The 27152-nt window shown below is 39.8% G+C and overlaps 1 protein-coding gene across 3 annotated transcripts; it reads right to left on the bottom strand.

Annotated features, from left to right (window-relative positions):
• Window positions 1–574: 574 nt before the first annotated feature.
• On the bottom strand, window positions 575–27152 carry LOC131227275 (Holliday junction resolvase MOC1, chloroplastic). 3 transcript variants are annotated; one of them, XM_058223044.1, is made up of 6 exons: window positions 26650–27150; window positions 25868–25973; window positions 20924–20976; window positions 4028–4159; window positions 2260–2332; window positions 793–1329 (listed from the first exon to the last, which is right to left on the bottom strand). In XM_058223044.1, the coding sequence occupies exons 1-6, from the start codon at window positions 27004–27006 to the stop codon at window positions 1256–1258; spliced, it is 795 nt and encodes a 264-aa protein (XP_058079027.1). In that variant the 5' UTR covers window positions 27007–27150; the 3' UTR covers window positions 793–1255. The 3 variants fall into 3 exon arrangements, 2 of the variants coding, with proteins under 2 accessions (XP_058079028.1, XP_058079027.1); XR_009162152.1 differs by having other exon boundaries at window positions 1263–1329; window positions 4033–4159; window positions 26650–27151; XM_058223045.1 differs by lacking the exon at window positions 4028–4159 and having other exon boundaries at window positions 575–1329; window positions 26650–27152.

Here is a 27152-nt window from a genome sequence, read left to right as displayed (position 1 = left end):
AAGTGAACTCATTTTTAGTCATCTACCAAACAAGCTGTTACATTTCATATAAATCAAACCAGAGATCAACCAGGGGTCTGCATTTCATCTTCCAGCTTTATATACCATACATGTGGAGTGTGTATGATGTTCTAAACCATTCACTTAATGGGGCCAGCCATGAATTTCACAGCAACCCAATATCACCATAATCTGACTGTCCTAACCATTCCAAATGCTGATGTTAGCCATCTCAGGTGAATCTTAACCGTTTAAACAGTAGCCATTGGAGAATTTGATTGAATTCTTTCCCCTCAAAGAAATAATAAATAAGATCGAAGGAAGCTGTGGCCTTACAGGGCACATGAACTAGCATAAAAATGGTGCTCAGGTTTTCATTTATAAAAATGGGCCATGGCCTAGTGACACCCATTGATTTGCTTGGCCCCATCAAAAATGCATCATTAGCCAAATACCCAATATCATCGCTCCTTTCAACTTCTATTAGAAAAAGATCAGTTGATCAGGAGAGTAACTCAGCTCTAGTAATCGGGAATCGTGTGGAATCGAACAAGTTAGTGAGGACAAACCTTGCTGAGTTTCAAGTCACCAACTTTTGTAACTTCCTCTAAATACTGTAAAGAAATGGAATGCATCAATGGTCCACATTCAACTCAAACGAGGCCCAAGTTGGTGGCTAAGGTCTTCCAATCAGAGGCATGTGGCTGCATCAGGCCAATGGTTTGGACCACACAACCCAGGGCCCCACTTGTACCTACTGAAAAACGAGTGCAATACACATTCACAGGGTCAGGGATTAGATCACTCCATGCTGATAATCCCTAGCATTTCTTAAGGGAGATGAATTAGACTGTAATGATACAAATTAGCGCCGCAACTCGAAAACTTGAAGTCAATGGAAGAAAAGAAAAGAAAAGAAAAAATCTGAAGCTTGAAACCCACTGAAGGCAACTACCTGAGTGATTGGAATATTTTGGCTGCTTCATTCACTTCACCACTACCTAAGGGTCTATATGGGCTGACAAAAAAGAAATCGAATGGGCCCCGACAGACAAGACCAAGCCAATAAGTTAAATATCCGCATCAAAACCATGGCCCAGCCCATTTATGCCCCATCATGCTTTCCCCAACATGGAACTATCCACTTCTTCCCATGCCTTCTCTTTCCAAGAAACACCTACCATTTGATCAAAAGCTGCTGTGGTGAAGAAAATCCAGGCAACATGCCAAAACCACCATACCAAGATGTCTAGTTCTACGTATTGCAGGTCTCTGGTGGTACTCTAAGGCCTTTCCCATAGGCAGCAATTAGGAGAGCCTCAGCCCTGCCTGTAAATATTAGTAAAAGCAGAAGGTAAGTTGAGGAGAAAACAAGCGACTTGATAAAAGAAAGTTACAGATACAGAGCAGCTTTTTCATCAAATTGGTAAGTTATCAGACATGTCCTTCTGTATGATTCTACCGTAAAATGCTGTTGCTTAAATGGAAACATAAGTTCCACAAGACTAGCCATATTACTCTCCTGGAAATACACAAATATTCAATTCAGAAATTTGCTCAGCCAAACGAACTTGTGGGATACACCTTTTTGAGATCCACAGCATTGATATTGTCAGCGCCAAGGAGGATGATATATCCAAAAAAACATTCCACATCAGATAATCATATCCAGTTGGGCAGCCGTTAAGTGTCAACAATGGCCTGCCACTGTCCATTTGCAAGCCACCAATCTGACGGCAAGGTTGATGCTCACCAGGCTCGAGTGGGGTGGCCTGTGGGATGCAGGGGCATACTCGGGGGTGGGCGGCTTGCATGAGGCGGGTGGCTCATGTTAGGCGGTACCCATGTGATATGGGGCACACGCGGGGGGGGGGGGGGTGTGTGTTTGGCCGAGGTCCTAACCCATGGGATGTGGGGCCTAGGCTATGAGATAAAGGGATTAATTCACCATGCTCTATCAATTCGAGCTTTTAGAGCAAGTAGTTAGTTGTCCTGCATCAAAGGTTCATTTTCAGGAGAGATTATTATGGAATGATTCATCGCAAGGTGGGACCCATTAGATGAACAACTTGGGTAACCGAGGAAGGAGGTCCCCACCAAGTCCATTGCTAGGCCAAACAGAAAGTAAACGTTTTCTTTCAATCAAGCATCATATAAGTATAACACCTCATGAATCTCTACATATTTACAATGTCAATTAAGGATGGAGTGACATTGTTGGTGAATAATGAATCAGTGATCAATGAGGGAAATACATACCATGATCCTTCTTCCTCTTTAAAAGGGGGCTAAGAGATGGAAATAATACGGACGCAGCCTTCCTGCTATCATCCTGCCAAAAACCCATATCCATTATAAATGTAAGCAAATAATGACCAGAAATAGCCCTGAAAATTTTCTTTACAAGTTCAACTATGGATGGGGCTGTTGATGGGTCCAGTTCAGGTTGGATACCTGGAACCGTGGATACCGAAGTATCCTAATACATTGGCCCCATAAGGGTTGGGTTCTGGTGTACCCATATCTGGAACCAACTAAGGGAATCAGATTCAGGTACTATCGGGTTTGGATAGGGATATCATCAAGAGGTATCAGACCTGAATTCAATTGGATTCAGGTATCCCATTCAGGTACACCCAAATATATCGCAATGTATCAATGTATATCATGATATATTCAATGATACGGGACTACTTCGATGTCTCAACAATATCAAGCATTTTATAACAGTGAGAAATTTAATCTATCACAATGTATCGATATATCTTTCATGTTGACCGGCTGTGATATCGATAGTATCAGTCGATAATATCAATATTTAAAGCATGAGTGTGAGTAGATGTTTACCATCAAGCATAAACCCAATGGCGACGTAGAATGCTACAAAGCACGTCTAGCAACTAAAGGGTTTACTCAGACTCATGGAATTGACTTCCGTGAGACATTTTCTCATGCTGCCAAGTTGAATCCAGTACGTGTATTACTCTCCCTCACTGCCAATCAAGGTATTCAATAACGGCAATGGTGGCCGCAACGGCCAACCTTATGGTAGTTATGATACGGACCACAATGGCCATTACAACAGCCGTTACAGCCCTCTAATGGTCGACTTTTTTTAGAAAGAAAAAAAATGCATTGGCCCCAAACAGGCCATCTTTTTCAACTCAGGCATTACGACCCTGTATCGCATTACAAGCACCACAGCCATAACTGTTATTTAATACCATGGTATGTTACACTCTTCTTCAAGAAGACTGAGGGGCTCTCAATTGTCCTTGTCTACGTGGACGATATTATTGGAAGGTTAGTCTCGTCAGGTAAATCTAGGGGTGCAACTTGGGTTGGTTGGGTCGAGTCGAGGGTCAACCCGATCCCAACCTGACCTCAAGAGGACCCAAACCCCAAAGATCCCGACCTGAATTTCTCTATACTCAACCTTAAACCGACCCAACCTGTCCCAAATATATGTGATTATTACCAATCCGGCCTAAGCCAACCTGAATTTGCTCAACCCAAACCCAACCTGATTTCAAATTGGATTGGAGTTTTCCAAACCTAACCCAACTGAGGATCCTGTCAGGTTAGGGTTGACCCAAACCCAAGTTGCAGCCCTATGTAGAACCTCCAAATATTTGGTCCTGAACTTTTCCAGTAAAAACTATATTTATACTCAAACGCATACGTCTCCGATTTTTTGGTGTTTCCATTTTTTGTGACCAAATTTTTAACCATATTTTTTAGTGTCTACATCAAATAATACTTGAGTGGTTGTATGCAGTTTAGCCAGGTGCTGAATTGCTAGCGATGCTCTCCACATTCTCCAATGCACTCAAGAAGATTCCCAGCATAGTAACATTTAAAGAATTATCAGTTAAAGAAAAGCACTTGTTTGATCAAAAAATGCAAAAATATCACTACATTCAGGAGCACTATACCCCATGATTCAAGATTTTTCAGTAAATGGGGGTCATCTATTACCAATTTGCATATTTAGAGAACAACATCAACAGTAAAGGATCAGACGAACCTTACTTGCACAGCTCCCAGAAAGATCAAACCGGTTCTTCCAAAGAAGAGACGGCACAGGAATGACAGAAAATCCCGATGCAACTAGAATCCCAATCCATAACCCATATCCAAATCCTCCACTCCACCACCCCTTGATAAAAAAAAAAAAAATTTAGAGAGAGAGAGAGAGAGAGAGAGAGAGAGAGAGAGAGAGGAAAGGAAAAAAGAAAAGCAGAAAACACCCCCATCAAAATCATGATAAACGGTCATCTTTTGTGGTCAGGCTTCAAAATTGTGATTGAATCAAAAGCATTGCATCTGACGAATAAAACAGCAAACACGCCTTTTTAACATATTCAAAGAAGCAATTAGGTCTTTTTCTTTTCTTTTGGCAGGTAAGCTATGATTGAATCTAGACTTCAAATGCAACACAGAGAACCGTCCATCGGGCCATGGGTGCAAATGCCATTTAACAGCATGTCTATCATACTACTAAAGTAGCATGAAAATAACCAGTGCAAAGAGTTATAGCTAGAGCTAGACTATTATCAGCATTTTCCACATTTCCTAATGGTGGTGGCTCATCCACCATATGCTTGGCATACATGTCAATCAATCATCACTGTCCATATCATGTCCCCATTATGGATGGATCATATCCCAAGAAGCAAAGTTATCAGATGAGCATAACCATTCAATCCGTGCCCACCAAGTGAGCACTTAAAAAAGAAAATGGTCAGTAGTTCAAATCTATTTGCCATATCAGATGTTTAAGGTCACCCAATCAGCATATTTTGGGTTGTGCTCTATTCATAGAGCGGATGCTTTGGATGGTTTGAATGGGCATGCACACATGCTAAGATGAGTCACCACCATTTAAGAGATGGTGGTAAGGCCTATAGAAGTCTAGCCTACCTAGAAACTGCATATGGATGGAACTTTATACTTCAAAGGAAGGGAAGAAAACAGATATGAAGCTTCCACGAACATGATCATGAACAAAATAGTAACCCAAGACATACGATGGGAGATAAATAGCTTGGTCTAATTAAAATACCATTACTTCTAGACATATGCGCATTAAAGCAAATGCATGATTAAACATCTAGTTAAACAAGAGAACACTAGCAGAAGAGAGTTCCCAAGAGCTGTTGGCAGCCATGTTTTGGACGCTCAAATGTTTTAAACATCAATGTTGCACATGATATCACACCTTCAAGAACAGGAAATGTCGGGGGATATATCAGAAAATACTGCATAAGGTTTCAAAGTCTGAGGGAAACTTTGGGCAAACTTTATGACAATGGTGGAATTTTTTAGTGGAACTTTAGTATGTGTTGAAAGACACATGATTACACGCTTAGAACTCAAAACATTACGGGGGGAAAAAAAAGGAAAGAAAGAAGAAAAAAAAAACTATGCATATTTGTTTTCCATTGTTCATGGGACAAAATAATGTGCAGTTGGCCATAAATGATGTAATTATATTCAAAATGAGTTTATATCATTCAAATCCTGTACAATACAAGCAATAAAACAAATAATACAAACAAAAACTAAAAAAGCAAAAAATCTACCTTGGTCTAAGATCCACATGGAGTTAAAAGGCGGCTAAAAGTCATCATTAACTGTTTAGTATCTATTTTTAACTAATAATGTTTAATTATTTAATAGAAATATGGAAGGGGTCACCCACTGCATATTTCTAGTATAATTTTTATTTATTTTTTTGAAAGGAGGTATCAAGTCCAACCAGCTGGACCGCAAGTTATAATCCATCCAATGGATAACTTCCAACCTTGTAAGTACATGTGACATCCAACCCTCCCAATAGGTTGGCCCCAGCATGAGGATAGCCTAGTGCAAAAATCAGTCCCATCTACTCTTCAAGTTGGCCACATCGTAGAAAACAATGTATAGCCATTGATAAATAGCAAATTACAACTGCCGTCCACTGATGAATTGGATGCACCTCATTTTTGCATGAGGTGATCCATGTGGCCAACGTATTAGAGGGATTGGATGTCATAGACACATGAAAAGTTGGAAGTTATCCACTTGGTGGACTGTTAACTTATCAGTCCCATCTACTCTTCAAGTTGGCCATATCATAGAAAACAATGTATAGCCATTGATAAATAGCAAATTACAACTGCCGTCCACTGATGAATTGGATGCACCTCATTTTTGCATGAGGTGATCCATGGGGCCAACGTATTAGAGGGATTGGATGTCACGGACACATGAAAAGTTGGAAGTCATCCACTTGGTGGACTGTTAACTTATAATCCAACCAGTTGGGCTTGAGTCCTCTTTTTTTTTTTTTTTTCTTTTTTATTTACAACTAGATTTTCAAAATGATGGAAGTCTTCAGCCAATCTGTGGATCAGCCCAGCTCATCAACAAAAAAAAAAAAATCTACCCTTATATAACAATTTCAACGCATGGAAGGCATGCATCAACATATTTCTTTTGCCACTCTGTTGAACAAATTGAATTCATAAAAGAAAATTTCATTTTGTCACCTTAAGGTTATGAACCGAAAGCCCTTTCCAGTCATGATTTCTCTGCCAAATCCGTGTTTTGATGCAAAACAAGTCAAGTGGAGTTATTAAAACACAGCAACAAAGGGAATCACAAAAGAGGGGGTACAAACAACCTTGTTCTCATTTTATTTTTTTAATGAATTATGCAAATACTGATCAGAACTTGTATCACAACTTTTGATTGATACCGTGCAACTTTATAACTAAAGCCTTGACGATAGATCGCAATATACCATCAAATATCAACAATAAATTTAATGTCATCAATAACATGTAAAAGACTGATTCTAGAGGACTTCAGTGTTGGGTTCCTGCAGTAACCAGTTGGCCGATATTGTTGACAATTGGCAGAACCCTGCTGTTGGAGCCTTCCCTGAGACCATGCACATTGACTGAGAACCAGGTTAGCATGATATGACTGAAACTTCCAGGGTTGCCATCTATCTCTTTCAGAAGCTGAAAGTCTTGAAAAGCCAATTAAGCAGCTGCATAAATTCATCAGTCTCATCAAGGCTTAGTTCTTAGTTCTTAGTTCTTACCAAGGCTTCCAAAGCACCAAATCCCCAATCAAGCTAGCACATTGAAAGGCCTTAACATCCTTCTGCAAGGCAACTCTATAAAGCATGGCAGACTCATGGCATCAAAGAGTATCCCAAACCAAATATCCTCCCAGAATCTTATCCGCGACCTTAACATCCTTCTGCAAGGCAACTCCATAAAGCATGGCAGACTCATGGCATCGAAGACTATCCCGAACCGAATATCCTCCTAGAATCTTATCAGTGAGCCAACCCCCACCTCAAAGTACACCCCTCCTAGAAAATGAATTTTGCTCCGCGAAAACAGCTCATGAAATGGCTAAGGCTCCCTAAAGGATAGGTCATTAATAAATCAGAGCCCCTCCCTCACCATAATTACACACTATAATATGTTTCTCAGGCATTCTTCTACGTCCCCAAGTCTCCACATCCACTTACATGACAGGGCATGAGTCATAGTCTCAAGCTTCTCAATTCATGCCTGTTGTGAAATATTTTGGAAAAATCAAAAAAATAATAATTAAAGAAAATTATTTCTTTTTAGCACCAGGCTGAATCACGTATGAATACGATGTCTTTAAAGCGTGATTCACCCCCTTATCAATTGCTAATGGGTTACAGGCGAATTGCTTCCAGGATAAGACAAGCCTTCTATCTAGATCCTGCGTGCAGTAATCACGAAAGATCTACTTAGGAACTTTTCAACGCAGCTGATCGTCTGGCAGACTCGATTAGCGGACGTCTTTTCAATATTCTTAGAAGGAGATGGATTTTAGTGAGATTTGATGGTGTGGAAGAGATCTGTTGGAGTTTATTGTTTTGGACCGAAATAGTTTTGTTCATATAGGCACCAGGGGAGTAAATCGTTGCTAGGTGGTCATCAATGGTTCAAAACGTTTGAAAAACATTTTTGACCGTTGATATTGAATTTGGGTCGTTTCAGATCATTGGTTCAAAAGATCTGACCATTGAATCATCAAAGCCTGTCCATTTTTGGACCGTTGTGGCTTTTAAGGCTGTTAGCCGTTCTCAAAACGATTGACCGTTTCGGATCCATAGATCTGACCGTTCTCTATAGCCTATAAAACCCAGGCTTATCTCACACTGTGATCGCACCATCTCGTGATGGTTCATGTAAGGTCACGAGAGAGCGACCACTCTACGACACAATGCGCACGTGCAAAGTGCAAAGGGCGCCATCTAACGCCACTGCAGCCACACTGCCCACACCCACGCCAGGGAGCACGCGTGCGTTCCAATGCTACGCACACAACCTGAGCATCTCAACCTCCAAATCTCCAAGGAAGAATACCACACACACCTCCACATATAAAGCACAAAACATCTTTTCTCATTTCCAATGTGGGACTAAAGAAAACTGCACTTTTCATTTTAAAATTTCAAATCATTTTGGCGGGAAAACAAAATTTTGAAATATTTTGATTTTTTCAAAAACCAAAATTTCAACAATCCCCCACTTGGTGTTTTTTTTTTTTTTTTGAAAAAACAACAGTAAAAATTCTGTCAGAGATAAAAGATAGCTATTATGCATGGAGAAAGATATCTCACGATTTGAATCTTTCCATAGTGTAATTATTTTAAAGTTTTGTCGAAATTTCTGCCTATCACAACTTTGAACCAATTATTCCTAAATGACATAAACGAAGATACCACACACATAATAACATTTGAGTTATGTAAGTTCTTTTACATTACTCGCTTAGCACTTTTAATGACCATATGCTCTCGAGAGAACTCAAACTCTCATGAGAAGCGACACCACTTCTACATTTATATATGTGAAATCCTTTCGGTGTTTTCCGTGACTTAAAACACTTGTCCTATTGACTGGATTTCATTAAGAGTTCCAAGACTCATCCCTCTAGTTGTAACAGCCAACACTTTTCATCCTAGATGAGGTTATTTTAGTGCTGAAACTTTTCATATATCAGTGATTTATTTTTACCCATTGAACCCAATCTTTAGAGATTTTCTAACTTTGGGATGGGTTTCTATCACTGGTTTTGATTGAAGAGCTTCAACCACATCCCTATAGATGTTATCCTTACTAACTCTCTCATTAGAGGTTTAGTAAAGGGATCAACCAAATTATTACATGATTTCATAAATGAGATCGCAATGGTTCCATCTTGAATCAACTGCCTTATATAGTCAGGTCTCAAACTTATGTGTCTGAACTTCCCATTATACGTACCGTTGTAGGCTCTCACTAGAGTGGCTTCACTATCACAATGAAGTGAGATAATCGGCATGGATTTCGCATAGAATGGGATTTCTAATAGAAGATCCCTCAATCACTCAGCCTCTTTGCAGTTGCAGCCAATGCTATGAACTCAGATTCCATTGTTGAGTGCATTATGCAAGTTTGTTTCTTGGATCCCCAAGATACAGATGCACCTCCTAAGATGAATATCCACCCCTGTTGTGAACTTGTTGTCCCCTGCACTCGATATCCAACTTGCATCGGTATATCCTTCCAACACGGACAAAATTTCTAAGTAGAATAGCCCTACTTCTTTAGTTTCTTTTAGATAACCTATAACTCTACTTATAGCTTTCAAGTGTTTTATACTTGGATTACTAGTAAACCTACTTAGTTTACTCACAGTGTATGCTATATCCGATCTTGTGCATTGCATAACATACATAAGGCTCCCTATAGTACTAGCATACTCTACTTGTGCAACTGCTCTTCAATTCTTTTCCTTTAATTTGATACTTGGATCAAATGTAGTTTTTGCCTCTTTGATTTTCAAGTGGTTAAACTTGTTCAATATCTTCCCAATATAATGAGACTGACACAATGCATAACCCCCACTATGCTTTTTAATTTTGATACTTAATATAGTATCCACTTGTCCAAGATCTTTCATTTTAAAACAAAGAAGAGAAACCTCTTTGTTTCAGTTACACCTTCCATTTTGTTGCCGATTATTAACATATCATCTATATATAAACATATGATTACAATATAATCATTACAGACTTTTGAGTATATGCATTATCAGCAATGTTATGTACAAAACCATAAGACAGAACTTTAGAATCAAATTTATCATGCCACTGTTTTGGTGCTTGTTTTAATCCATACAAAGACTTAACAAGTCTACACACTTTTCTTTCATTTCCTGGTAGAACAAACCATTCCGGTTGCTCCATATATACCTCCTCATCAAGGTCACCATTCAAGAATGCTGTCTTCACGTCCATTTGATGGATATGAATATGATGTATGGATGTTAAAGCGAATAAAATCTTAATTGATGTTATTTTAGCTGCTGGTGAAGATGTGTCAAAATAATTGATTCCTTATTTCTGTCGGAAACCCTTGGCAATTAATCTTGCCTTAAAGGTTTGTATTGTACCATCAGTGTGATATTTCTTCTTAAATACCCACTTACAACCTATAGTTAAGTGGAATCCATTTCATCATTTAATAGTTTCTTTCCAAAAAGCGGAGTCTCTTGAAGTCATAGCTTCACTAAAGGTTTTAGGTTCATCTTCTACAGTTAAAACTACAGGTATTTTCCTAATGATATTCTCTCTATCACCCTCTACAAGATGAAAAGAGAGACGCTAAGAGTCTATTTGATCAGGATCAATACTCTTCTCTACTCTTGCTCTATGACTCCTACAAGGTTCACTTGGAGTTTCAACTTCTTGTTGTATTCTTTCTATAGTTTTATTAAGAGATTGAATCTCAATATTCTTTTTCTCCATGAATAAAGAGTACTTAAAGAACTCTGCATCTCTAGATTCTATGATTACATTGGAATCCAATTCCAAAAGTCTATAAGCCTTACTATTTTGCGCATATCCTACAAAGGCATACTTGATATCTCTTGATCCTATCAGGATCAACTATTTCAAATTTTCGTTTTTCTGCTAAAACGATTTGAAACTTTCAAATGAAAAGTGTGGTTTTCTTTAATCCCACATCGAAAATGAGAAAATATGTCTTGTGCTTTATATATAGAGGTGTGTGTAGTATTTTTACTTGGAGATTTGGAGGTTGAGATGCTCGGGTTGCGTATTCCAATGCGTAGCACTGGAACGCACGCGTGCATGCGCTCGGGCACGGGCAGTGTGGTTGTATTGGCGTTAGATGGTGCAATTTGCACTTACGGGCTTTGATGATCCAACGATAAAAAACGGCCCAAATTCAATATCAACGGTCAGAAACGTTTTGCAAACGTTCTGAACCATTGATGAGCACCTAGCAATGGTCCACTCCCCTGGTGCCTATATAAACTGGACCATTCCGGTCCAAAACAATCAACTCCGACAGATCTCTTCTAAACCATTAGATCTCACTAAAAATCCATCTCCTTCTAAGAATATTGCAAAGACGTCCGCTAATCTAATCTGCCAAACAATTAGCTGCGTTAAAAAGTTCCTAAGTAGACCCTTCGTGATTGATGCACGCAAGATCTAAATAGAAGGCTTGTCTTATCCTAGAAGCAATTTGCTTGTAACCCATCAGCAATCGATAAGGGGGTGAATCACGCTTTAAGGACAGCGTATTCATACGTGATTCAACCTAGTGCTAAAAAGAAATAATTTTCTTTAATTTTTATTTTTTCGGTTTTTCCAAAATATCTCACAACAATCTTAAAGCGTGATTATGGATACCGAAAGTGTTCCATCAGTCAAACTAATAAACTAAGATCTTATCACACTAGATCAATTCGACGGTACAAATCTCACCAGGTGGCAAGACAAGCTGGAATTTTTTCTCACTACATTGAAGATATTCTACATCCTGGACCCGAATCTCCAGCCTCTACCAAAAGCAACGGATGTCAACACTCCAAAACAAATCGCTGCCAGAATTAAGTGATAAGAAGACGAACTACTGTGTCATGGCTATATTCTCAATGCACTTTTTGATCGGTTGTACAATCTATGCACAGGAACCACCTCAGCAAAAGAAATCTGGAGTGTACTGGAATACAAGTACAAGGCTGAAGAAGAATGAACACAAAAATTCCTAATCGTCGGGTACTTCGATTTCACGATGTTAGACAATAAGCCCTTACTGGCCCAAATCCATGAATTACGATTAATTATAAACAAAATAAAGGCTTTGAAAATAGACCCACCTGAATCCTTTCAAGTCGGAGCTATTATCGCCTAATTGCCTTCGAGCAAGAAAGACTATATGAAGAAGCTACAACATAAATCTGAAGAGTTCACCCTGGAACAAATTCAAAAGCATCTTCGTATCGAGGAAGAATCTCATAACCGAGACAAGAGGGATGATGCAAATGGTGCATCCTCATCCAAGGTAAATGCAGTAGAAAAACCATCCTATAATAATAACTTTGAGAAAAAAGATTCCCTAAAACCCAACAAAGATCAAAGAAAAATCAAAAAAATCCAAAAGAAGAAAAACGGCAAACCCAATGGTCCTTGCTATATTTGCTGCAAGACTGAACATTTTGCTTAAGTCTGTAAGGACCGAAAAAAGCTTTAAAAAGATGCTAATGCAGTAGACGATGATATCGTAGCAATGGTCACGGAAGTGAACATAATTCAAGAGAAAGTCCTGAGTTGGTAGTATGATACAAGTGCCATAGTACATGTATGCAACGACAGATTTGCCTTCAAAATCTATGAAGACGTAACCAACGGTCAAGAGGTTCAAATGGGAAATGAAGTTCAATCTACGGTCATTGGCAAAGGAACCATGGAATTACAGTGAATCTCTGGAAAGAAGGTAATCTTGACCAACGTACTGCATGTCCCAGACAAGAGGAACTTAGTCTCAGGGGATCTTTTGAGCAAATATGGGATAAGGGTTGTGTTTGAAATTGGCAAGCTGATCTTGTCCGAGAATGAGAACTTTGTGGGAAAGGGTTATACTTGTAATGAGATGATTAAATTTTCTTTGAATGAAATGAATTCTTCTACTTACATGGTTGAGTCTGTATCATCGTGGCATAGTAGGTTAGCACATATTGGTTATAGTACCATAAAACTCATGGCTAAGAACGGCTTAATATCATACAATGATAGTGAGAACGATAAATGTGAAGTATGCATACGGTCTAAAATAACTAAAAAACAATTCCCAAGTGTTGAGAGATCATCTTAGATATTAGACCTATTGCAAACTAACATATGTGAGCTAGATGACGTTCTTACCTGAGAAGGCGAGAGGTACTTCATAACGTTCATAGATGATTGTTCAAGATATGTGAATGTATATCTGCTAAAATTAAAGATGGGGCATTTAATGCATTCAAGGTCCATAAATCCGAAGTAAAAAAATCAATTAGTTAAAAGATTAAAATCCTTCATAGTGACAGAAGAGGAGAATATTTTTCTAATGAATTTTCTACCCATTGTGAAGAACACGACATAATACACCATTGCACAACACCCTATACAACACAACAAAATGGTGTAGCTGAGAGAAAAAATAGGACTTTAATTGAAATGGTCAACTCAATGCTAATACAAGAAAAGTTGCCATTAAACCTATGGGGAAAAGTGATATTAGTTACGTGCCATGTTCTGAATAGAATCCCATTTAAGAAAACCAATACCTCTCCATATGAAATATGGAAAGGAAGAAGACCAAACATACGTATCTTAGAATGTGGGTTGTCTCGCGTATTACAGAACTCTTGAACCCAAAAGAACTAAGTTAGGACCAGGAGCTAAGTGCGTCTTTGTAAGATATGTACAAAATAGTAAGGCCTATAAACTTTTGGACTTAGATTTCAATGTAATCATAGAATCTAGAGACGTAGAGTTCTTTGAGGACTCTTTATTCATGAAGAAAAAGAATACTGAGATTCAATCTCCTAATAAAATTATAGAAAGAACACGCAACCCGAGCATCTCAACCTCTAAATCTCCAAGTAAAAATACTACACACATCTCCACATATGAAGCACAACATCGTTTCTCCTTTCCGATGTGAGACTAAAGAAAACCGCACTTTTCATTTGAAAATTTCAAATCGTTTTGATGGGAAAACGAAAATTTGAAATATTTTGATTTTTTTCAAAAACCAAAATTTCAACAATGCCACCCCTTGCGACGGTACATCTTCTCACTAAACCAAGTGATATTTGTATTTTTCTTCATTTCCCCACTACAGAAGTTTCTTTACAGCCTTCCAACCTCTTAAGCAAACTAACAACAACAGATTTAGGAATGTCGACATGTAGTCCATCGGCATGGTCGACTAAGGCCGCTTTTCTAATCGGTAATGTGGCTGCCAAGAGATAGATATCTACTTTTCCAGCTGAGTGTTTCCTCTCCACTCACTCTATGCATAATGTGGTTGAGAAGAGATATATATCTACTTTTCCAGCTGAGCGTTTCCTCTCCACTCTCTCTAAGCATAATGTGGCTGAGAAAAGATAGATATCTACTTTTCCAGCTGAGCACTTCCTCTCCACTCTCTCGACTGCCTAGTCTCGCAATCTCTTAGTTGGCTTTCACACACATGGTGGGAGGCCAATATAAGTACATGGCCACCTTCCCGCTCTACACCTGAAATATCCATTAACGACCAGACCCCCTCCTCGCTGAAGCATGCCGTTAAATTTTTCATTTATACAAATTCACTTTCTAACTTGATAATGCCTCGAAGCATCTGAAAATTTCATCTAGTTGGTCAACTGAACCAAACTAGCATCATAAAATAGGAGAGAATCAGAAAGGCGACCTTTGTGGAGGTTGTTGGTGACGGATCTCTTAAATTTGTTAAACAAGCTCGATGACATCGAGCAGGCTTTGAGTGAAAAGTTGCGGGGAATTCAGCCAGCCCGAGAAAGTTTGGGTGAAAATCTAGCAACATGTTCTTTTGAAAATCGCGAGAAATTCGACCAACCTAAGGACAAGTTCGGCTAGCCGAAGTGTCAGTCAGCTAGCCCAAGCTCTAGTTCAACCAGCCTAAGGTTACGCAGATTGTGCGCGAATTGGGTAAATTTGAGGCGATTTCTGAATTATTCCAGCTCAATGCGAAAGTTGGAGTTCCTAATCTATAAATAGTTCCTATGATGCTCCATGTGCCATTCTAAAATATTCCAAGGTTTCCTAAACTATTCCAGAGGGTTTCTAAATAGTTCTAGGGTTTCAAACGGTATAGCAAGGGTGAGATTTGAAGATTGCTCAAATCAAGTAAGTCCTTTATCTTTGTAATTTATGCTTTCATAGTGGATTTCTGTCACTTTGTGTCGTGGTTTTATCCCAAAAGGGTTTTACACGTTAAATTATTGTGTTCTCTTTGTATTTGTTTGGTGCTTTTGGATTGCAATCCTAGATTCATCTCTGTGTGATTCCGCCGTTTATCCCAACAAGTGGCATCAAAGCAATCGTTGGGGCTTGAATCTGAAGGATTAGCAATAATGGGAAGCACTAGGTATGATATTCAGAAGTACTCGGGTAAAAATAACTTTGAGTTATGGAAGATCAAGATGATCAGTTCCTTGACCAAGCAAGGTGAAGATGGTGTTCTTGAGGAGCGAAAGCCGACTATGACTAATGATGATTGGAATACTCTTGATAAAAAGGCCTCATCCTCGATCCTTTTCGTGTCTCACGGATGAGGTTCTCTACAATTTTTGAGTAAGAAAACAACAACAAGTTTATGGGCAAAGCTAGAGGATATTTATGAGAATAAATCCACTAAGAATCGCCTATACTTGAAGCTACAGTTGTTCACCTTCAAAATGGCAGAAGGTGGAGATGTGGAAGCCCACATCAGTTACTTTAATAAATTGATTTGCAAGTTGCTGGATATGAAGTGGTCAAAGATGAAGATCAAGCATGCATATTGTTGAATTCTCTTCCGGCATTGTACGAGTCATTCAGAGACCCATTGTGCACAACAAATAAATCCCTAAGTGTGGACACCGTTATCTCAGCCCTTCAAGGGAAGGCCATGAGAAAGATAAACGGTGGCGTAGGGACATCTTCTGATGCACTGTTTACAAGAGGCAGAAATTCTGAGCGAGGTACGACATCTTCAAGGTCAAGATCTAAGTCCATGGACAAAGGCAAAGGTAAGTTAAAGTGCTGGAATTGTGGGATGAGAGGATACATGAAGAAGGATTGTACAAATCATAAATCTAAGAGAGAATAATCTGAGGCTTCGTACAGGGAGGCCAACGCTGTCACATCTGATGAAAGTACACGTGGATGTGAAGGTGATGTTTTGTCTGTCTATGATCGGACACTTATACGATGACCGTAGGGACGAGTGGATTCTAGACACAGGGGCATCTGATCACATGACACCTCATCGAAGTTGGTTCACCAGCTACAGAGAGTGCAACGGTGGGCAGGTCTTTATAAGAAATGATAATGCCTATAATGTTATGGTCGTTAGCACGATGTGCATCAACATGCTTGATGGGACAAAGTGTACCCTGACTGAGGTGAGGCACATTCCCAACATGAAGAAGAGTCTGATTTCTCTCAGTGCACTTGAGGCAATAGGATGCAAGTTCACCGGATTTGATGGTGCCCTTAAAGTTTCCAAGGGGGCACTTGTAATCATGAATGCGCAACGACTCGGTAACATTTACAGGTTGATCAGGAGCACTTCAACAAGTGGAGCTGCAATGGCTGTAGCGGATTCCACCTCTATACATGTGTGGTATGCTGGGCGTGGCCACATTAGCAGGCAGGGCATGAAGGCTGAGACGGGCGAACAGAGATACGGAGCAAGTGGAGCAGCCACCTGTGAGAAAAATCACACCACATAATCGCAGATTGCTGATAAGGTACATGGACGACTCCAATATCGCATATGCTCTTGTTACAGACGAGGGGGATCCGTCTACTATTCAAATGGCTCTAGGTGAGCCTGGAGTTGAGAAGTAGAAGGTGACTATGGACAATGTGATGGACACGCTGTACCAGATCGACACATGAGAGCTGGTGGAGCTTCTAGTGGGCCGGAAAGTGATTAGATGCAAGTGGATCTTCAAAAGGATACAACATAGATACAGAGCAAGGCTTGTAGCGAAGGGTTATGCTCAGAAAAAAGGGATCGACTTCTCAGAGATATTCGCGCTGACGGTATAGCAGGTGTCTATTAGATCCGTATTGGCGCTGGTTGCCTAATGCGATCTCGAGCTGGAACGGATGGATGTGGAGACTACACTTCTGCACGGAAGAGCTGTTCTTCATGAGGCAATCAGAGCGGTTCGAAGTTAAAAGGAACAACACAAAGTTTGCAGGAGGTCGTTGTACGACCCGTCGCCTAGGCAGTGGTATAAAATTTTGATTTCTTCATGGTGAGTCGGAAAATTTCTAGGAGTGAATATGATCACTGTGTCTATTACAAGACATTTTTTTTTTACAAGCAACAAAGAAAATTCACGTTCATCATCCTGGAATTGTATGTTGATGACATGTAAATCGCCAATCATGACATGTCTGAAATCAACGTACTGAAGACTCGGTTAAGAGGGACATTCAAGATGAAGGATCTAAGGGCTGCAAAGATGGTTCTCAGCATTGATATTCATAGAGACTGGAAGAGGAGCAGACTTTGGTTATCTCAGGCAGAATACCTTGAGTGGGTATTGATCAAGTATGCAATGGACCAGGTAAAGCCAGTGAGCGTTCTCTACACGACTAACTTCAAACTTTCCTCAGGACAATGTCCCAAAACAGATGAGGAAAAGCAGGATATGTCGCATAAGCCTTATTCTAATGCAGTTGGCAATGTATGTCATAGTTTGTATTAGACCGGTTATTGCAAAGGCAATCGGTGTTGTAAGCAAATACCCTTGCAAGCAACATTGGGAGGCGGTGAGATGGTTAATTCGATACATTCGAAGTACAAAAGACTACGTTCTACCTTTTGAGAAGACAGGAGCAACGTTGGTAGGGTATGTGGATTCATATTACGCAGGCAGTTTGGATTCCAGAAAGTTGACTTCAGGTTACTTGTTTGTACTAGCAAGTCGAGCAATTAGTTGGATGTCGAAGCTTCAATTTGTAGTGGCTCTTTCCACGACCGAAGCAGAGTATATGGCAGTGACAAAAGCATTTAAGGAAGGTGTTTGGTTAAGAGGGATGATAAATCAGTTGGGGCTTCACAGGAGGTCGTGCCGGTTAATTGTGATAGCGAGAGTGCTATTAATTTGGCCAAAAATTCTGTTTATCACTCACGTACTAAACACATTAATGTTCGTCACCATTTTATCCGACAGATGCTCGAGGAAGGAGGCGTAATACTGAAGAAGATTCACACCAGCGTGAATCCGGCAGACATACTCACCAAGGTCGTTCCTACAGAGAAGTTCAGGTTATTTGCAACTTCTCTGGGCTTGGCGATGGCATAAAAGGAGGACGGAGTGTGCGCGAGAAGCATTGATGAAGCTATGATGCGAGGCAAAAGTAAGAGAATAGGTCAAGAAGCTATACATTTGAAAATTGAAGACATGGTGGAGATTGTTAGTGGCAGATGTCTTAAATCTGTCAAACAGGCTCGATGACATCGAGCAGGCTTTAGGTGAAAAGTTGCAGGAAATTCAACCAGCCCAAGAAAGTTCGGGTGAAAAATCCAACAACATGGTCTTTTGGAAATTGCAGGAAATTCGGCTAGCCTAAGGACAAGTTCGGCTAGCCTAAGTGTCGGTCGACTAGCCCGAGCTTTGGTTCAGCCAGCCTAAGGTTACGCAGATTGTGTGCGGATTGTGTAAATTTGAGACGGTTTCCGGATTATTCCAACTCGGTGTGAAAGTCGGAGTTCCTAATCTATAAATATGAATTCCTAGGATGCTCCATGTGCCATTCTAAGATATTCCAAGGTTTCCTAAACTATTCCAGAGGGTTTCTAAATAGTTCTAGGGTTTCGAAGGGTGTAACAAGGGTGAGATTTAAGGATTGCTCAAATCGGGTAAGTCCTTTCTCTTTGTAATTTATGCTTTCATAGTGGATTTCTGTCGCTTTGTGTCGTGGTTTTTTCCCGAAAGGGTTTTCCACGTTAAATTGTTGTGTTCTGTGTTTGCTTGGTGCTTTTGGATTGCAATCCTAGATTCATCTCTGTGTGATTCCACCGTTTATCCCAACACAGGCTACCCCTGTGGGCCCCGCTTTTGTCAATTTGGCAGGAACATAATAATAGGTCATTTTGTAATGAGTCAAGCCTCCAGTCAGATCAGAGGTTCTTTTAAAAGCAAAATGGGCAAGTGATATCTTGGGCTAAATACTCGTTTTCTATAATGCTCCATTGTATTTGTTTGAGGGATGTTATGTGGTAGGTTCTTTGATATATCATTCCGATTACCCAATGCATCAATTAAATAGTTTCTATCTTGTTCTTTAGAACTTTTCCAATAAAATTTCAATTCAAACAAAAAAAAAAGAAAAAAAAGTGAGAGATTATCATCTAAAAACAGCAAATTAGACACCAAAAAGCTAGCTCTATCAACCTTAAAGCAATTGGTGAGTAAGGCCCTCCTCAGATGCCTTCCTAAGCATTCTACGAAGTGCTTCTGTTAACCATATAATTCAGATGTGAGCATAACTAGCACATTCTGATATCCAGCTTCTCCATCAAACTCCGAATCCCATCCTGCCCTAGCTAGAAGCTTCCAGTCTACATGGTTGTAAGCTTTTGCCACATCAAGTTCCCTCCCTGTATCGAGAATATGTGCACTCATGTACTATGAGGACACCATTCAAGATCTGCCTCCCAAATAATAAAGCCCCTTGCAACTTAGAAACAACATCCTGAGCACCATTCTAAGTTTTGGTCATTAGGATCATGCCAAGTATTTTATACGAATCCTAGACCAATGGGCATGCAATCCTTCCAACTCTCATCTCCTTGGCAATAAGAGTACTAAAAACGCCGATTTCTTTGGATAGTCCTTCCCTCTTTCATGAAATTTAGAACACAATATCAACTAAGTCCCCTTTCAATTCATCCTAAAATACTTGTGATAACACAATCAAGAATCCATCAAGGGCTGCGGCTTTCTCTCCCCAATTCTGAAAGCATTATCTTTAGTTCATCTTTCCAAAATGGTCTCTCCAGCCAATCAGCCCCTTCGCCATTGATCAGATTAGATTGATTATCCATGCTCGGTCTGACCCACACCTCCTCAAACAAAAGATTTGACAGGAACTTTACATTCTCCTCACAGATTTCTTGTCTCTCCTCCAACCTGATTTTGTCAAGTATTCTACAGGTATTTGGACTACCATGGGAAAACTTCTTTTTAAAAAATTAATAATAATAATAAAGGTCGCTAATGCTCCCTTAAGCTAGAGCCTACTAAAGCCTAGTAGAACATTACCCCAGGCCCTCGGGGGGAGAGCGAAGCGAGGGGGTAAACGATCCATTCACTAGAACGTAATGGATCAGAAGTTCAAATAGCCGGTGTTTCCCTCAACTGCTCGATAGCACGGATTAGCCCAAAAGTCAATACAACAACCAATTTCTTCTTAACTGTCTTTTTTATGATTTGCAAACTTTTGCTAGCCCAAAAGAACATATATAGCCTTCAAACTGTTCATTGATGGTCACCAATCAGAAGGTTGCAGTCATCTGAAAGCTGTGAGTTTAGGGTTGCAATCAGTCCTAATTGGGGCTCACAATTTGTTCATGTGTGGGAAAGGTCAGGCTTCCCAGATTTCAACTTTTCCCAAAATCAAAGTTTCATATAATGCCGATTTTGTAGTTTAATGAAGGAAATGAATAAAGTCAATTTTGGCTATTTTATTCATAAATCACACAAGGAACAAATCTTCTCTGGAAATAAGTGAAGATTCTGCAATTAAAGAACCAACATAGAATATTATAAACATGGGGAATTCAGCACAAACCTGCTTGCCATCTTTTGGGAAGGGGTTTGATTGCTCGATGTATGCAGCAGTTCCTAAAATACAACATCTGTTTATTAAGAAAGTGAAGTATAACACTTCCACAAATAAATTTATTACAATTTTTCATCATGTGTACACTTATAAGTTGCCTAGAGTGTTTCAAAATAATAATAATAATAATAATAATAAATAAAATAAAATAAGTTGCCTAAAGTAAGAGAAAATAGAGTTCTCCATAATGTATGGTGGATGGTTTAAATAAAATAAGTTGCCTAAAGTAAGAGAAAATAGAGTTCTCCATAATGTATGGTGGATGGTTTAAAAAAAAAGGAAAATGACAATCTATGGATGTTAGCTTGCTCCGCACATTCCTCTACACAAAGCTACTGGCCAGTGTGTATGAGATCTGACCCGTGCATAAGGCGCGCTTACCGCATAGATGATGTGGCATGAAATCAGACTCACCCGCCAATCAAGGGGGCCATAATTGTATGAAAACAATGGCTGGTTTTTAACATATTGCCAACCGTTGACATCTACCGCAGAAGTGTGGCTTCTTTTCTCTAGGTCATCTAGAAGACCTGGTTAGCTCAGAGTTCTAACATTGCCTGATTGGCCTGTATACTGGGTGCAAATCATGTGTGGCTAGTAGGGTTGTCAATTTTAGCCAGGCTTGGGGTACGCCGGTTTCAACTTACATGGCTGGGCCCGAGCGAGTCTATTTTGGCCCGTTAGGAAACCCAGGCCGGGCTTGGGCTTAAGTCATAAATGTGGGCCAGTCTTCTACTGACCTTGGCCCAGTCTAAACCTGGCCCATTGACAGCCCTAGTGATTAGCGATAATACGATTGTGTGTGGTTAGCAATACAACGATTGTAAGGTTGCAATGTGACCAGAATCAATAGACAACAAAGAAGAAAAGGCTAAAAACTAAAATAAAATAAACAAGTTCAGGAACGATTCTTACAGTGGTGCAAGTTGCACAGTTGTAGGAGAACTACAAAATAAAAAACTGTGTAACCCCACATACAAGCATGAAAAATCATATGAACAAAAAGTAAACCACACGCAGCAAATAACAACTTCACACATTTTCCCCTACGAAGTATTACATGAAAAACCTTAAAAGATCTCTAAATCCATAAAATCTAAGTTGTTTATAGTATCAACAATGTAATCCAAAGATTGGGATGATATATCGCAATAAAACAAATACGCAGCTAATGTTGTCAAATAGCTACACTTATTCTCAACAATCAAGGAAAAGAGTAGCTTTAAACTGCAGAAGCTACCGACCACATAAGGACGTCATCTGGAGTTTACGCTAGCAGGTAATATCAATTTGTGCTTTCAAGATTGTATATGTGTGTGTACTCAGCTCAATGATCTTCCATGAAGCTCATCCAAGTACGTACTAAATGATAACAAGCATATAACATTGAACCGTTTTAAGATTTTAAATCATTGATGTCCAAAATCCAAAGGGATGTCTGGTTTCTCAGCAGCAACACCTTCAATAGTGTCCTGGCAACGTATATTTCGCTAATACTAGTCAAGAGGCATGAAGCTACCATATTCAAGTGTTTGGGCTATCGTTGCACGAAGCATGAAGTGAAACGGCATCAGATTTGGGTGTGGAACTGGGGAACGTCTATTTCAAAATGTCAGCAAGTATAAACAGCTAGGAAGTAGGAGCAGAAGCGCAATTCCAAAGCGTGATTTGAAGCAGGAGTGGCACCCAATTAGAAGGATCGTGCAACTAAGGTTTGGACAACCAACATATGGACTGAAGGATTAAAAAAAATGGCACAAGGATCAATAAAATTTGGAAGTGGATGTGTAATTTGAGACCTGACAACATAGAGAAGGTATTTCTCTAAATTCTCAAGAAGCTAAGAAGAAAAGCCAATTTCTCCTGAAAGTATAGTAACACTTGAGCAAGAGGCAGATGCATATTTCAACCATGCCAAGGGGCTGATTGGGCAAGCAACATCTGTTGATTCTATAAGATGAGGCTGCCATTGTTTGCACAAGGCAATTAAATTGCAAGCATTCAGTTTTATCAAGGGTGTTGCTCGACTGTTGGGGTAAGGTTCAAGCTGAGGTTGGCCTCACTGATCAAGGTGTCCGCTGCAGTTATAAGCTTTGCCCACAACTTTGGTTGAGGATGAAAATTAAGATTTGAATCAGCCATAAAATTAAGGACTGTTAACGGGCAAGGTTGTGTTGGGGAGATCATAAAGGACCGTATAGAACTGTTTATGGTTGAATTTAGAAAGTGGCAGTTGTAAGGTTACGGCAGATTTGGATCTTATGGTTAGGGATTAGGGGCCATTTGATTGCAAGAAAAGATGTGTCCTAGGCACAACTGTCCAGGACATAGACATTGGGTCATTGTCCTGGTTTCGCTGTAAAAAAATTTGGCAAAGCACTAAGAAAAATAAAGAGAAGGGTGCCCATAGAAGTTACTGTTGTGGAAACACTCATCTTAAAAAATATGCCCCACAAACCAAGTAGAGTCTCCGGTGAATCCTTCTACACTTCCCTCAAAATGGGGTGGGGGATAGGAAGGACAGTCTACACTCATGATTTAATTGTATCAGGGTCCGCCCGGTGTCACTGTGTTTGGAGACTGATCGAAAGTACAAGGTTCTTACCGTCAATCATTTAAGGAGCAAATAGTTATAAACAGTTGCATTGTGTTTAAGTTATGTTAAATCTGTGGACAATTAATTTATTCATTGCACCTTCACGACAGAGTTTCAGAGCGGCTTTTTGCAATGTTTGAGACAGCTTTGGCAATGCCATGGTCGATAGCAGCTTTCTTACAAGTTCGGAACTGGGGTAACAGGTGGGGGCTGGTCTTGCAGAGATTGGCTTTATCAGCACAGTTCTAGTCAATTTTAAAAAGGAAGATAATACTAGGACCTTCAACAACAAGTTGGAACTGCCCGAAGAAGTCTTTCAAAGAGCTAGGGGAAAGGCGGTAGATTGGGTGTTGGGTCTCAAAGCTTCTAGCCAAGGTTTTCTATATCGGTAACGGTGGCCGTAACGGTCACCACCGTTACTAATATGGGTATCGGCCATAACAACTATTATAACCCCCGTAATGGTTGGGAAAAAAAAAAAAATTTGCCCGAAATTTTTTTGAAAAATATTTAGAAAATTCATAATAATGTAAATATTCTAATTATGTATTCATTTTATTTTTTTTTGAACATGTTTGTGGTAGCGTAACGGTCCACTCTTTGGTATGAGTGTTGTATCTAGTTGTCTAGTGAATTTATAAACACAATTATGTGTCCCTAATATTTACACATCACAATCAAGCATTAGAAATTTGCTACTGAATAATGTAGAAAAGTTTTTAGAATGAAAAAGGTGAAAAAGTGAATTTAAATAGAAAAATGTGGTCGTTTTTCGACCGTTATGGGGGTAACGGTCGTTATGCCCTGTAACGCCCGTTATGGTCCCAAAAACCAACTGCCCTGTTTCGCCCCTATATCGCATAATGGTCACAACCGTATCATAACAAATACATAATACCTTGCTTCTAGCGGAAGTTTTCTTTTTGTGACGGTATTCTACTAAAAGTTGAGGGCTTGTTTGGGACCTCGGCTAGCACCAAAAGAAAGGGAAAAAGAAAAATGAAACACTTTTCCCACAATAGATGTTTCAGTATATTTTGATATCAATAGTGGCAGATTCCACATAGTAATCATTACAATTTTCCAAATGCAATTACCCCAACACAAGATACGAGGTGAGTATTATCTCACGAAAATGAGATTTCCATTTGATATCTAAACAAGATCCCTAAAAATGGAATCCATGTTTGAATAGTGCTCAAGGAAATCATCATCGTCTTCTTCTTCTTCTTCTTCTTCTTCTTTTTGTGAGATATCATCATCATCATCTAAGCCTTATCCCAGTTCCCAACTAAATGGGATTGGCTACATGGATCCTTTTTCCGCCATTCCACTTCATCATTGGATAATTATTACATTCTTTTCTTTTTCCTTCCCATTATCCAAAAAGGCCCTAAGCGGAGTTTGTAGGATCTTTGGATGTCAACTCTAGCCTTTGATGGTCAAATGATCCTCTTGTTTGTTTTTCCCAAGCATGTATCCTTCCTTTGCTTCATTTCTAATAGATTACCATTAAAGATGGAATGAAAGGATCTGCTCTATAGTTTTTGTTCTCAACACGTGTGTTTGGAAATTGCAATTGTTCTTGTTGTGGTTGATAAGGCACATACAGCTGCTAACAAGCCCATAGAATTTGCCCCGAAACTATGAATATAATACTGAGGATCATTCATGAAATAACTCAGCTTCAATGCACCATCCAACTTGTACATGGAAACTAACATAAGACACTATTAAGTAGTACATGAAATGGGGATAAACTTTCCAATTTCCATGACAAACTTGATAGGTGCAAAGCCTGAATCATATAACCAAAACCCATATGACTCAATCGAGTCACGCTGAGTCAGTCCTAGATTTCAATGTAAACAATCCCCCTTAACTGTTTGTATCATATGAGTTAAACCATGCAACTCATTCGATACAACAGAGTCATAGGCCGACTTGGTCAAGTGGGAATCAGTCAGACAGAACTTGTTTGATTTGACCTGACTCCCTACATCCTTCCTGAATCAGGCCCTCAAATCATCTCGCCTAGAGTTGATAGGCCCAACATGAAGTAGACCATGTATCAGACATGGTTTTTAGACTCGGAGACTTGGATCAACTCATTGGGAACGAGTCCTAAAACCATGCTATCAAATGATGTTTTAAACCATGACATGAAGTCCTCATACCAAGTGGTGACTCGTGGTATTGAACTGGATCAGGTAGTGCCGAATAAAACTAAACTCAGATGAGTCCCAAAACCATGGTATCAAATGATGTTTTCAAACCATGACGTGAATTCCTCATACCAAGTGGTGCCTTGAAACTGCGAAGCAATTCAACAATTGACTTTGCGTCTAGGCGTTTTCGAACTCTTTTGCCAATCAACACTTTCACATGAGGAGTATCAAAAACCTACATGAAAGGAGAATACAAAATTTTAAAGGCCTGCACAAAAACATTTATGAAGAGAAGTTTACAATAATTGAATGGTTGGGATTATCCAATCATGTTAATTTTTACGCAATGGCCCATCTAGGCAGCATCCTACCTGATCAATGGTCCTAATCACAAGAGATGTTTATTATGTGTATGGTGAGGACTGCACATCATAACAGCATTTCTCATTTGAGAATAGCAATAATGACATGTCCATGCTTCATGGAGTCCTTAGAATCACAGAGAAACATATCTACAGTAAATGTGGCATTATTGGGTCTGGTTTACAGTGATCAGGACCATTGATTAGGTGGGCCACTACATGGCTGAGCCACATTCCAAAAATCAAAGCAATCAAAACATGGTAGCCATCTGATGGTAGCCGCAAAAGGGTACAGTTTAAATCAAGAAAACGAGCAACGGTTCAACATTTAACAGGCGAAACTCACAACAATCTGATATTATGGTTATCCAACTCCAATCACTACTCTCTCTTGCAACTGCACCATCCACATTGTGGCCCACCCAATCAACGTTCCTGATCACCATATATCTTCGCCACTTGTAGGACGGAACCACACTACAAAGAAGCATTACTTCTCAATTTATCTAAAGAAAGAGAAGAAAAACAAACGGAGATAAACAACCACACCTGGGCGGAGACACCTGAATCACCGTCGACTTTCAAGAGCGCCAGAGCACCGGAAACATCAGGATCAATCCCGACCACCCATTCGGGGCCCACATCGCTTCCAGGCGTCACCACCCCATCGATTCCCAAATCCCCATCCCTTTCCACAAAGGGGCAAGAAAGGGAATCCAACCACTTCTCCTTGAGCTGAGAATTCGAGACAGGAAGACGGGTCGCCGCAGGCAACCATCTGACATTTCTGCCGTGGAAGGGCAAATGGGTAATTTTCAAATTAGCTAGGAATGTAGAGAAGGGTCTGGAATTGGAGGGGGAAAGAAGGAGGTGCTTTGGTGAGGAGTTGGAAAGGGTTGCGGCCATGGGAAGGGATGGTGAAGCAGAGGTTTGAAATGGGATTTTGGAGTGCTGGGATTCGGGAATTGAATAGATTGGAATTGGGTGGGATTTGACGGTGAGATTTTGCTCTGAGAGAGAGAGAGAGAGAGAGAGAGCTCTACTGCAGGCTG

Source organism: Magnolia sinica, chromosome 15 (genome assembly GCF_029962835.1).
Source record: "Magnolia sinica isolate HGM2019 chromosome 15, MsV1, whole genome shotgun sequence".
NCBI classification, from domain to species: domain Eukaryota; kingdom Viridiplantae; phylum Streptophyta; class Magnoliopsida; order Magnoliales; family Magnoliaceae; genus Magnolia; species Magnolia sinica.
Note: the sequence above shows the minus strand (reverse complement) of the source record. Positions and strands in the feature narration are given on the sequence as shown.

What these genes read in the sequence shown, in the direction of transcription:
- LOC131227275 (XM_058223044.1), bottom strand. Translation starts at nt 27,006, where the DNA reads ATGGCCGCAACCCTTTCCAACTCCTCACCAAAGCACCTCCTTCTTTCC. An exon ending in TCCCAAAAGATGGCAAGCAG is followed by an intron (nt 4,160 to 20,923) that starts GTTTGTGCTGAA and finishes TTTTTTATCAAG; the next exon opens with GGGTGGTGGAGTGGAGGATT. An exon ending in AAAGAGGAAGAAGGATCATG is followed by an intron (nt 1,330 to 2,259) that starts GTATGTATTTCC and finishes TAATATTTACAG; the next exon opens with GCAGGGCTGAGGCTCTCCTA.